The following is a 13032-nucleotide window of genomic DNA, read 5'->3' on the forward strand; positions in this document are numbered from 1 at the left end:
TCTAGGGAGTGGTTATATCTCTTGTCGCATGAAATGTTGAATCCATACTATGGCCTCTTCCAGTATTCAAGAGATGATATCTATACATTGCAGATCAATCCTGATTCTGCAGTTAACCCGGTATGGTTGCTGTTCTGGTGACGTGAATTAACAAGTGACCTACAATACTTGTCATCTTTAAATGTCAATTAGTTTGGATTACTTTTCTTGTCCTAGTCACAGCCTTGGACTTAGCAGTTCCTCTTTAGAAAATTTTCTCAAGTAAATGCTTATGGATATGTTCAGCAATTTGGGCCTAGGGATATTGACTGCATCTTTGTTTGTAGTAGCCCCAGTTCGAAAGAGGATCACTGTCCATAAGCAGAGGGTTGATTACATTGTGACATGAAGCAGAATGACATTAGCAGTGACAAAACAGATTCTGGAGTTAGACATGAGATCATAACCAGGTCCCATTACTTAAGCTTTGTGACCTTGGGCAAATTCATTGACTTAAGCTTCAATTTTATTATTGCTAAAAATAATAAATAGAGTTTGTACCTCAGAGAAGGCTTGTGAGAATTTAATGAGATCTTGCACATTAACTATTTAGCATAGTGCTCTACATTATTAACCATATAAATATTATTCAGCACTCAATAAAAGTTAGTAGCTGTTACTAATTTGTTTCTACATTATTTCCATTAGCTATCCATACAAGGGCATATTATATAGCCTCTAAAATGACATTGTGGGATAAAAGTTAATGACATGTTAAGATGGTATTTGTGATGTATTAAGTGAAAAAAGGGTTGGAAAATATAGTATGATACAATTTTGGTAAATAGGTATATGTTTCAACATCGAAAGGCTCTACCCTATAATATGCCATTAGTTACTTCTGGGTATTAGACTATGGGTAGTGAACATATATTACTTTTTACAAGGAAACAAATGCTGTTTTTAAGATAAGAGGGGGGTTTAAAGATCGCTTACTAAATAGAGAAGTAAAAGAAGTTTAAAATACTAATTAACAAAACAATTTATCAGGAAAGACCAGATATACCCAAACATGGTAGGAATGTTAGATTCATTGCAGGCAGTCCTTCACAAAGGGAAGATTTTCAGGCGAAGGTTCTGCTTGGGGTCCCATTACTGCCATTGTAGTTGTAGTAATAACAGTTCATGTTTGTTGAGCTTTTACCCTCTGCCAGCTCTAGTGCCATGGGCTCCATCATCTCATTTTACTCCTCACAGAGATCCTTTTTAGATACTATTATTACCCTTATTTTTCCAGATGTGGAAAATTAATCCTATAGGAATTAAGTAATTTGCCCAAGTATGCATAGCTAGTAACTGGCAGAATCCGGACTCAAGTCCAAGTTAGACATGAAATCTGTGCCCTAAATCTGTGAGGTTTTGAATTTCAGTTCTGGTTAGGTCAGGGAAATAGGGAGGTTTAGGGTTGAAAGCTTTTTTTTTTTTCTCTCTCTGTGACAACCAAGATTGTAAAGGGCTTAGCGGGATGTGAGAGGAAGAGAACAGGATCTATGGGTGGTTTAATGAAGCTGCAGTGGGACTCTTGTCTGGACTTAATTTCTAAAGATGAATTTTACAAAGTGATTGTATCCTTTGAGAGAGGCATTGACTCTGGTGTAACATTTTATAACAATGTAGGGAATCTTGAGCATGCCCAGTAGAAACTCACCCTAATGATTACTGAGTTTTGGTATGATAGCCTATTCCATTGAAATAGTTATAAATTAAAGTATAAGTTGATATAAAAAGATTAATGTTGCTTAAATTTTAATTTTTTATTAAAAATTCCCTGAACGGTGTCTAACTTCAGTATTTATATAAACTCTTTTCAATTTCAGGAACACTTATCATATTTCCACTTTGTTGGACGAATAATGGGAATGGCTGTGTTTCATGGACATTATATTGATGGTGGCTTCACATTGCCGTTTTATAAACAGCTGCTTGGGAAGTCAATTACTTTGGATGACATGGAGTTAGTTGATCCAGATCTTCATAACAGTTTAGTGTGGATACTGTATGTATTGAGTCTTGTTCATTATAGTTAGAATCTGAGCTTTTAAAAAAGATCCTGTCTCAATGGATGTACTTCTTTAAAATTTAAAAAACACAGAAAATACGAAGAGTGACTATTTGAATGATAGACCCACATTAGATTTTTCCTTTTTCTACTGCTTCCCTATATATTTCAAATTCCTAAAAGTTAGTGAACGTTATTACTTTAAAAAGGAAAAAAAATATCTAGTATGTCCTATTTTTAGAAGTACTACTATATGTAAGTGATTTTCCCAAAGCGATGCAAGTTTGTTTCCCGTCCTGCATGTGTTAGAATAGCAAGATTCCTGCAGAAGTGATGATTGTTGAAGCTGTACTTTAAGAAGGGGCGTCTGTAAGAACCAGTTCTGTGTTGTGGGAAGGCATTAGCTTATGAAGGTATATTGGCTATACTTATTTGCCAAACCAGTGAGACTCAAGTAGGGCCTCTTACCTGCAGGCCAAACACAACTGAAGTTTCCCCGTAAAGCCCGGCCATGGCCAGCGCCCTTTCTTGTGGCTCAGGAAGTGAAATGCTCCCGGTGTTGATGAGGGTTAAAGCTCTGACTTTTCTGCCCCAGAACCAGGTTTAGAGTATAGGAATATTCAGAGGAATCTGATCTTATATTTGTCATGCCATAAACTGTTCTAGTTTTATCTGTCTCACAGTTAATACATCTGTGTTTTAGATTTCCCAGTTAAGTATCTTTCCTTCTCTTTCCTTTCTAGTGAGAATGATATTACAGGTGTTTTGGACCATACCTTCTGTGTCGAACATAATGCATATGGGGAAATTATTCAGCATGAACTTAAGCCAAATGGCAAGAGTATCCCCGTTACCGAAGAAAATAAAAAGGAATATGTCAGGTAACACTTCTGTGTTCCCAAGACTGAGAATTGTTTGAATGTTCTAGAATAGCAGAACAGAAAAACATTTTAGTATTTAGGTCATGTTACTTATTGCTACAAAACAGGTTTCTGCAGAAATTTGTGGCTTAAAAACAACTATTTTATTCTTGCTCAGTCCTGAGGGTTAGGAGTTAGGATAAACAACAGGATAGCACACAGCTCCTTCGCGTGGTATTGGTGGGGACATGTCTGATGACTCAGCGGGGGGCTCTGAGGGCTGGGGCTGGCTGGACCAGCCACTGGGGCCTCATTCTCACTGTTGGCTGGGTTCCATGGTTACACCCACGTGGAATCAGAAGTCTCTCATTTCCCCGTGGCCTCTCTCTCCCCAGCAAGGTAGAGGGGTGGTTGGCTGGTTTCCCAGAGCACAAGAGAAGTTGTCGGAGCTTTTTAAGGCCTAAGCCTAGAACTGGCCAGCGTCACCTCTGTTCTGTATATTTTTGGTTAGAGCCAGTCACATGCCAACCCAGGTTCAGTGTGGAGGAGACTGTAGAGGCACAGATACCAGGAAACACGGTGCACAGGCGTGTGCGGCGAGCTACCAGGGCTGGCTATGCAGAAGCACTTCTGTGCTGTATTCTAGCACCTTCCCTGTTGCAAATAAGCATGTTGTGAGGTTAAGGGTAGATACAAGAAAATGTTCTCCAAGTTTTACAAAATCACCTGTTGATGGAGGAATTTAAAAGTAGTGGGTTAGATCATTTGACTATGGCAACTAAAGTTCTCCTGAACATAAAACTCTGGTAATCAAATGAGGAGTGTAAACAAAAACATGCATTATACTACTTTATATAGATTATGTCCCCAAGTCTTAACTGGTTAAAATGTTCCCACTTTATACACAAGGCCCATCAGTCTCACAGACGGTTGATGGGCGTGAGCATTGAGTTAGCTTTTTTTGGAAAGCAGTTTGATAATAGCTTCCAAAATAAAAATGTGTATGCTTTTTAACTAGAAGCTCCAGCTTTAGGAATCTATGCTGTGGAAACACATGTAATTACGAGAAAGGATGTTCAACTAAATATTACTTGTAAAAAATTTAAAAGTTTTTAGAGGAGAATGATTAAATACATATATTTGGCAGAAATAGTATGTGGATTTTTAAAAGGAAGAGAGACTCTGTATAAGCTGTCAGATTTAAAAAGCAAGTCTTAGAAAAATTATGTAGGGACATTCTGTGTTTTATAATTATATGGAAGATGTTCAGAAAGGCTTTTCACCAAATAAAGTGTTTGGGATGAGGGAGCGGAGGTGCCGGGCCTGGGAGTAGAGAGGGAAAAGAGGATAAAATAATGGACTTTCAGCTTTTACTCTGTCTCCACAGTTAGGTTTTTTTTTCTTTATCTAACAAGCATTTATTATATTTCTAATTAAAAAATGAAAGAATGGATGGGCATTTCCTGAATTTGTTGTGCGTCACTTCCAGGACCTGGTGTGGACTGCTCAGCCCCTGGCTCCCACTCTCCAGGAGTCAGTCCTGTTTATAGTGCTTAGTAATATCCCTCATCCAGTAGAGTTTTGAGACAAAGAAAACCTTTTTGCAGATGAGCAGTTTTGGTGTCCCCTTAACCAAACACACAAAAATAAGGTCCCCCAAAGGATATAATGTTAAGTAACTTATTTCTTAAAGTAGAGAACTATTTCTCCAAATTTGGGAAAGGATATGTTGACAAACTTGGAAGATGAATAGTTCTGAGATGTATGAGATGGAGAGGTTTTCCTGGGTAGATTTTTTAAAAAGCAATTCACTTATAAAATTACAAGTCAAAAGCATAAGAAAAGCTACACATTGGATGTAGTGTTCTTTTTGTTGGTAAATTACATCTTCTGGGGGTTTTAAAGCCTCCAGGGAACAATGAATATTTAACTAAAAAGTGCTTACTATTGGCTTTTACTATTTCTCCTCATTCTCTTTACCTCTTCCCTCATCTACTGCTCCCAAAATATAAACAAAACACCTAACATATTCAGACCATATTTTCAAGTGAAACCTGAAAAATAGTGATTTTTGTTGAATGGGCTCTTGTCTGTGGCTTTTGGCTAGAAGTTCTGAAGGAAGTTTCATCCAGATTGTGACTTCAGACCCATCCAAGCTCCAGCCAACTTCCAGTTTACTCGGAATTTCTCTGATGGGAAGAGTTGCTTTGTTGATGGAGCTTTTGTTAGTGGAAGGTTGCCACCTTGTAATGTTGCTAAAGTAGAGATTCATCATAATGACCAAATCTGAACATATTGGATCATAGGAAACCCCCGCCCCATGTTTCTAGGCTCTATGTGAACTGGAGGTTTTTACGAGGCATCGAGGCTCAGTTCCTGGCTCTGCAGAAAGGATTTAATGAAGTCATTCCACAGCATCTGCTGAAGACATTTGATGAGAAGGAGTTAGAGGTCAGTATATTAATGTCATGACATCATCTAGTGTAGCAAGGAAAGGTTAGGAATTTTCTCATAGTTTTAGAGGAAAGTTGTATTTCTGGCACTTTTGAAGTTTCATGGTGCAGTACTGTGAGCATTCTTATTCATAGGAAGTCCATCTTGCTGTGGAATTTCTACAAATGAGCAATCTCCCTTATATTGTGAACATTTTATTGTTTCATATTATTCGTTCTTGTTTTCAACAGATTTCATGTCTTATGTGTAACTTCTTCCAATGTTGTTTTCTATTGAAATTTATTTGGAATGAAATCCTAAGCTCAGTCGATTTACACGAAGCTTTGCAAGAAGGCATTTGGTAAACAAGATCATAGAGGAAATAATTAAAACACTTAGGATAAACTGTGTCTAAACATCCTCAGTCTCTTTGGAAACATTATTAACAGTAGCAGTAATAAAGTTAACTTTTTTTTTGTTTGTTTTGTTTTCTTTTAAAGCTGGTCCTTAAAGCACCTTAGGTCTGGTTTTTTAATTAAGACCTTTAACAAATACATCTGAATTTTCATTGAACTACTTTGTAAAAAAAATCGAGGTTTTATTCTACCAGAGGTTCCAAATTTAACTATGGAGAGCATAAATATTCAAAGTCTACATGATTTATTAATTAACCTCAGTGTCTTTTTAAACTAAATCTGTTAACAAACCTGTTAGCAAACAAATCTAAAAATGGATTTGACTCAGTACCATCCCCTCTCCTCTTTGTGATTGAACTGCTCAACAGGGAATGGTCAGGAGGAGGAAGAAAACAGGATCGACAATAAAGCTGAAATACGATGCGTTTTCATTAGTTCATACAATGAATGAGGAATTTGGCCTTATAATTACCACTTCTGAAGAAAAGAATTTAGGAGTTACCTTTTTGGTATAAATACTTCTGTGATCCTATTTGGATAGCCACTTCCCTCTTCAGTGTGGCTGTGGCTCCGTAATCCTCGGAACCCTATAGAAGCTTTGTTGGAGATTTTATTTAACAGAGATAGGGTTTATTATATAGCTTCTGCTGCTAATGAAATTAAAATTTTTATATATTTTACAAAAATATATAATTTATTTTAGTGTTATACTGGGTTAATAGAATGATAGGATTTGCAAGTTATGTTTTACACTACACACTATCCTAATTCACTGTTAGAAACACGTTACTGAGATGAGCTAGCATTGGACCCGAAGGACCCTAAGTTTGAATAGCGTCTAGGTGATGTTGATGGCGTTCACCTCCACTGACCCTGCATCAGGACGCCACACAGAGCGCTAGATCAGTGCTTTTATGTATTTTGTACTTTGATACAATTGTAAGATTATCAAACATATTGCATCACTTTTTCAACACATTTCTTGAATTCCTGTACGCCACGGGTTGCTGTCAAGGATGCAGTGAAATAGATGTTACTGCCATAGGGAACTAATTACTGGCCAAGGGATGTAATGAATTGTTCAGAATCACCAAGCTAGTAAGTGTTGAAACTAGAATATGATGCAGGTCTTAAGGAAGGCACATATAAATTGTATTTACTTATGGAGTCTAGTTTCTGTCCATTAAAATAAAAAAAGTGAAATTATAGAACTTCCATCTTGCCAAGTCACTCACAGGGGTGGTTCTCAGACTCTGGGTGGGGAATCTGAAAGTGAGTATAGGTGCCTGTAGAGCTTTTTAAAACACAGCTTCTGAGTATCACCCCAATCCACAGAATTAAAATCTCTGCACATAGGACCTAGTGTGTGTATTTTGAAAAACTTTCAAGATGATTCTGGTGTGTACCCTCGAATTTAAGAATCACCCTATGAGAGCCAACACTACAAATCTGAAGTTCTATTTTGAGGAATTTTTGGCTTAATTTGGGTTTCCATTGGCTCATGCTTTGTGCAATATTTTAACAGCTCATTATTTGTGGACTTGGAAAGATAGATGTTAACGACTGGAAGGTCAACACCCGGTTGAAACACTGCACACCGGACAGCAATGTGGTCAAGTGGTTCTGGAAAGCCGTGGAGTTCTTTGATGAAGAGCAGCGAGCACGGTTGCTTCAGTTTGTGACGGGATCTTCTCGAGTGCCTCTGCAGGGCTTCAAAGCTTTACAAGGTAGTCGGCCAGAGGGCCCAGCCTGGCCCCACACGATTGGGGGAGGGGTCTGTATTTGGGTTATCTAGCTGGTTTACAACCAGGTGCTTATCAACAGATTCTCTTTTCACCCTGTTTCTGATCTGTAACTCTCACATCTTGATTCCTTCTTCTCCTTCTTTCTCTTTGTTCCCCTCCCAAGAGCTTTTTCTGCTGGGGTTCTCTGTGATTGTAGTGAGTGCCGCACGCTCGACTGTGTGTGGTGATGCTCTGCCTTTCCATGCCCCTTGCTTTCAATTCTGCTGCACATTCCTGTGGGGGAAGTCTGTCCACTGCCATCTCCACATCTCAGCCTGGCAGAACGTTCACCCCCACCCCTCCCCCGGGTGCCTCTCCCCTCTCCTTTTTCATCCTTTAACAGAAAGAGGCAGCATGAGTTGTGGAAGCCATTTGTTGGGTCAGCGCATGTGCATTGCATGGCATCAGCCTGTTTATTTACAACCATATTCAGTGTTAAAGCATAGTTTTCTGTGGAATAGCTGCTTGCTTTTTGGATGAGTTGGTAATATTGCTAAAGACTGGACGATAGCGCTTCACTGGATGGCAGTGCTTTATCTTTGAAGCTCTTCATTTTCCAAGTTGCTGCTGCTGGTGATGACTGAGGATATACAAAGCCAGACAGTACATGCTCCTACAGTGTTGCCCACAGCGCAGTGTCAGAAGTCCCTGGGGAAAGCATACTTGGAGTTGTGTGACAGTCCCTACTTGGAGAACTCATCCTTATCAGACTGCCCATAAAGTGAAGTTGTATTTCTACATATATTTGTATGGGCTGTCTTATGTTAACAAATTTATTCTGTAGACTGCTGATCTTTTACTCTCAGCCAAGTTTGAGCCATTAAAACCTAAATTTGCATTTAGGCCATCATCTTTCTGAATGGTGTATATTTAATCTTGGATTTGCCCATTTACTTTTCTTCTCATGCTTTTGGGACATTGATAATCCTATATAAGAAAGAAGTTGGCAGAGGATTTCAATCCTGAACTTTTTCTCAAATTTGAAATGCTAGGATATTAAGGAATCCAGCCTTATCCAAGGTCAATTCCAGCTTTCAAACCCAGATTCTTTTCCTGGGAAAAGAATTTTTTTGGCAGCTTGTGTGGAGTCACCAGTTTTCCTCTATCCCTAGACCCTGTCTGTGGTTTATGTATCAGTTTCATCCTGATGTTTTAGAGATGAATACAGGCACTTGCAGTGATCTGACCCATGTTTACTCCTTTGGCAGGTGCTGCAGGCCCACGACTCTTTACCATTCACCAAATTGATGCCTGCACTAACAACCTGCCCAAAGCCCACACGTGGTGAGTTATTTTTGTAGCTTTCCCCTCTTATTCCATGTGTGTTGTAGGTATTAGTTTTAAACAGGTAGCTTTTCATTTATTGTTCTTACTATTAAATGGACCTTTAAAAGGAATGATAAGCAACTCTGAGTGATTGAAGATTATTCTGACATTGGTAGGAACACCCACAAGTGGTAATCTCTGCTGTAGAGAAATATAACCTTATTCCTTTACTTCTCTGTGTGACACAGAGAGCGATGTGGCTACTGGAGGCTGGTTTGCTTATCTTGAAGGAACTGTGTTAAATCTGTTGTGCTTATTTACAGCTTCAATCGAATCGACATTCCGCCCTATGAGAGCTATGAAAAGTTATATGAGAAGCTGCTAACAGCCATCGAAGAAACGTGTGGATTTGCTGTGGAATGACAGACTTCAAGGTTCTACCCAGGACTATTTATGCTCGACAGTCTCCTCTCAGCAGTGTCAAGGAATGCTGAAATACAGGAACATGCCCCCCTCCCTTTTTTAAATTTTAGGACACTGTGAGGGGAAAGGACAATTTTGAAATTCCTTTTCAAGGAAAAAAACAGGTCTTTATGCATTGCCATGAGGCCGCATTCAGCTGCTATTTAAAATTAATATCTTGAACCTAAAGAATGCTGACTTTTCCTACATTTCCAGAGTTAGGCAGTATTCTACACTTAAAGACTACTACTATTTTTATAAAAGGTAACCTATTCACATCGCTTCACAGATTTCAAGTCTCAGACATCAAGACAACTTCAGCAGGCGGTACAAGTCACATTTCATTTTGATTGAATACATGATTTTGAACAGCTCCTGTACTTGCTCTTTGTAAAAAAATGAAATAAAATTATTTTGAATTATTCTACCTTTGTAAACAATTGGCTAAAAGAATCATTGTCTTTAAAAAAGTAAGCCATTTACACATTTAATTACATTTTTCTATAGCAAAGCATTATATTTTAAAAGCATTATATGTTTCAACCTAGCCTAGGTGAGTCTTTTTTATATTTTTTCAAGTACAAATTACCTGGAATACAGCTATATAATTTTGGTTGTCAAATTCCTAATGCAACCATTTAGTCTAAACTTAGTAGCTTATTTGCTACATAAGATGCTTTCAGGGGCTCCCTATTTTTAAGAGACTTTAAAAACAAATCCTTATTTTTTATCTTGAATCAATATGACCAGGTATTTTGGATTTTACTTTTCACCTTAAATGGAAATCCTGCATTTTTATAGCTTCTCAGATCATGTGGATGGGATAGGATTTTAACTCTTTTGCTGGGTCAACTTAACTTTAATAGATATACTATTTCTTGTAAACCAAAGTCTCCTCTGACCAGTACACCTAGTTTATATTATATTTTAATTACGGTGTAAGTTTTTATCAAGCAAATCATCCTAATCTTTATTCAGCTGCTCATGATATTTTAATCAGCTAAAGTTATGAAAAGAAAAAAATTTGCTCTAAAGATTATTTAGCAAACTTAAAACACCCTGCTTTTATTTAACAAAATGAAGTTGGGCTGGTGCGGCTGGTGGGGCAGGGGATGTGATTACTAAAGAAATAGTGATTCTAACTCTATAGTATAAATTACTTTAAACCGGAGAGTGAATTTTGGAAGTAAGGGAATCCCAGTTCCCTTGGTGTTGAAGATCAGCATCTGATTTTGAAATATCCAGATTTAGCTTTCAGGGTGAGGCATGTCGCATGATCCAGAAGGCAACCAAAATTCTGGAGTGAGGGACTGGAAAAATCTGAAATCATGGGCAGATTTTTTTAAACTCAGCCATTAGAAATCTGAACTATTCTTTTTTAAATATATTGATGTGAAACCAACAATAGCAAATTTTGATGATATAGCTTTGTTTAAATTTGGTGGCTTACCAAATGAATAATAGGCCCGTGTGTTCTTTCATGGGATGGATTGGTTTTCAGTCTGTTCGTAGAGCGAAGGGGCTCCTCAGAGGTGCCTCAGAATAGTGGTTTGCGAGAGGAGGGACAGAGTGAGGGAGAGGAAAGGACTAGTTGGTATTCAGCAGGGGCTTCTAACTCCCCACCCCCTTTACTCAGAGCAGCTCCAGATTTTCTCTCTTATATATTGGAATTCCAAGTAAGCTTTCACAGGGGTAGGGGGAGGATAAAAGAAATAGAAACCTGCTTTTTAAAAAAAGTTGAAAACTACTTGTGTAGTTTCTAAAAATTTAAATTCATTGTATTCAGCCAAATTTGCTACATGCAAACCTAGTCATAATCTTAACTGTGCTTTTGCTGACCTTTTTCTTCCCACTTTGTGCTTTCCCTCTGCATTCTTAGTACGGAAGAACATCTTGAAAGGTACAGAAAAGGTTTGTGTATTATTTGATAATTAGTCGCAGGTCCATCTCTCTCATATTACAGCACTAGTGCAGTGTCATTGTGCCTACTCTTAGAATCTTTTGGTAAAAATTAAGTACATGAACACTTTAGAGAAATCATAGCTGATGGAGGCAGTGCTAATGAAATGCTACTGTCATAATGTACAATATCAAGCAGGCAAATACCATCGCTTTCTGAGTGCCTTTTAAAATTTTATAAAAATGACTTAATAGAGCTTTAAATAAATAAATTACCCTAATAGTCTGTGGTATCACCAATGTAATTTATAAAAACATGATTTAGATTTCATTTTCAAAAGTATGTTACCTAATTATTTCCAAATAGGTGCTAAGCAAACAAAACCCTCCAATGTGTCCTTGAACTTTAGACTTGCACCTCATGTTTAATGTGAATATTTATTTCCACATGTCCCTCTTAACTGGGTTTTTTCCTAATCCTCTAGTGTTATTTCAGATATGTGCTGTTGTGTATCCGTGCATTGCCTTTCCATCATGAATTCTTAATTATGAACAGTGGTTACTTTGTAGAGCTCATATGCAGTACAGAGGTGAGTTTTATTTCAGAGGGTCTTATTTCTTGGTGTAAAGAGTTTTTAAATAGTGCTGTGTATAATGTACATCTTGTTTTGCACATAGTTTGTTGCCCTGAATGAGTTTTATTTTTATCGTCATTTTTTTCTTGTATTTACAGTCCAGAGCACAAGTTTCCTTTCTTTTAAATACAATGTAATTTGCTTTATTTTACAACACTAAGTCCGCTTTGAACTTCTGGTGCATTGAGCTGATTGCATTGATGGGAGTTAGAGGTTGTCCAGCCATCTTTTCGTTGACAGAGCAGCCTCCGCTTCTGTTTGTAAGCTGCAGCACCACACGTGGGTGCCGTTTGTGGTGTTTAACCTTCTTCTGTTAGGGTGATGATTGTACCAAATGCTGAGTTGTTTTGTTTCTTGATGTAATTAGTTCACTTAATGTAATATTCTTCCTTCTCTCAGACTGACTTTAAAAACAAAGTTTTATCATTTTCATTGTATTTATTACAGAGTGTTTTAGCTTTGATATTCTTTGTATTTTCACTCAGTTGTTACATGAGCTTTATCAATAACATCTGTATAAATGGTTTTTAAAAATTAACTATGTATGTGCCCATGCCGAAGTTGAGCAATAAAATGAATGCTGTTTGCACTGTCACAGCATCAAAGTTTTTAAAGAAGATTGAGTTTATAATGAGTTGTTTTGAAAAAACTTGATTGGCTCTATGAAAGGTGACAGCATGTGAACCATAAAGTGAGAAGTTTAGGAAGTTTCACACACCTTCCTTAGTTGATGCCTTTGTCACTTTGGAGAGCTGGAGCTTCAGAGCGCTCAGGACCTCCTTTCCAGGTAAAGCAGGGAAGGTGCCAATGGCATTTCTGCTGCCGTGGCAAACTGATTAGTCAGTAGTGGCTGTTGGGGGCAGGATCATGTAGATGGATTTCTGAGGCCAATACAGGCTCATTGGGGAAGTGTTCCAGCCCAGCAAACAATGTGCCAGGGCTCTGGAGGGCAGAGCTACAGTAGGGGCTTCACTTCCTACCCTGGTGTTGATGAGTAGAATCATCAGAATGAAAAGAAGCCATGACTTTAAGGGTAATTATTCACAACTCTACATGGTAGTGGATGAAAGTCCAGCTTAAATATATGGGTGAGAAAAAGAATGGAGATGATGCTTTTTCATCCACAATGTAGTCTGTGTTGTCTCTCCACAATAAAGGTCTGGGAAATACAGTGAAGTAGCAGCAGTATATTAAAGTTCCAAGAGTGGGCGTGCTGTCCATTTTTATCCTTTTGAAGTT

At 37.9% G+C, this 13032-nt stretch overlaps 1 protein-coding gene across 1 annotated transcript in view; it reads left to right on the forward strand.

Moving 5' to 3' along the window:
* The window catches only part of SMURF2 (SMAD specific E3 ubiquitin protein ligase 2), a 73447-nt gene extending 61059 nt beyond the window's left edge, over window positions 1-12388 (forward strand). The window contains exons 15-21 of the mRNA XM_023756982.1: window positions 6-120; window positions 1857-2035; window positions 2782-2919; window positions 5205-5349; window positions 7273-7474; window positions 8740-8815; window positions 9121-12388. Coding sequence (XP_023612750.1) covers window positions 6-120; window positions 1857-2035; window positions 2782-2919; window positions 5205-5349; window positions 7273-7474; window positions 8740-8815; window positions 9121-9220 — 955 coding nt within the window. The 3' untranslated portion in view covers window positions 9221-12388. The remainder of the gene's footprint in view (window positions 1-5; window positions 121-1856; window positions 2036-2781; window positions 2920-5204; window positions 5350-7272; window positions 7475-8739; window positions 8816-9120) is intronic.
* The last annotated feature ends 644 nt before the right edge of the window (window positions 12389-13032 follow it).

This window comes from Myotis lucifugus, unplaced genomic scaffold (assembly GCF_000147115.1).
Source record: "Myotis lucifugus unplaced genomic scaffold, Myoluc2.0 scaffold_100, whole genome shotgun sequence".
Taxonomy (NCBI): domain Eukaryota; kingdom Metazoa; phylum Chordata; class Mammalia; order Chiroptera; family Vespertilionidae; genus Myotis; species Myotis lucifugus.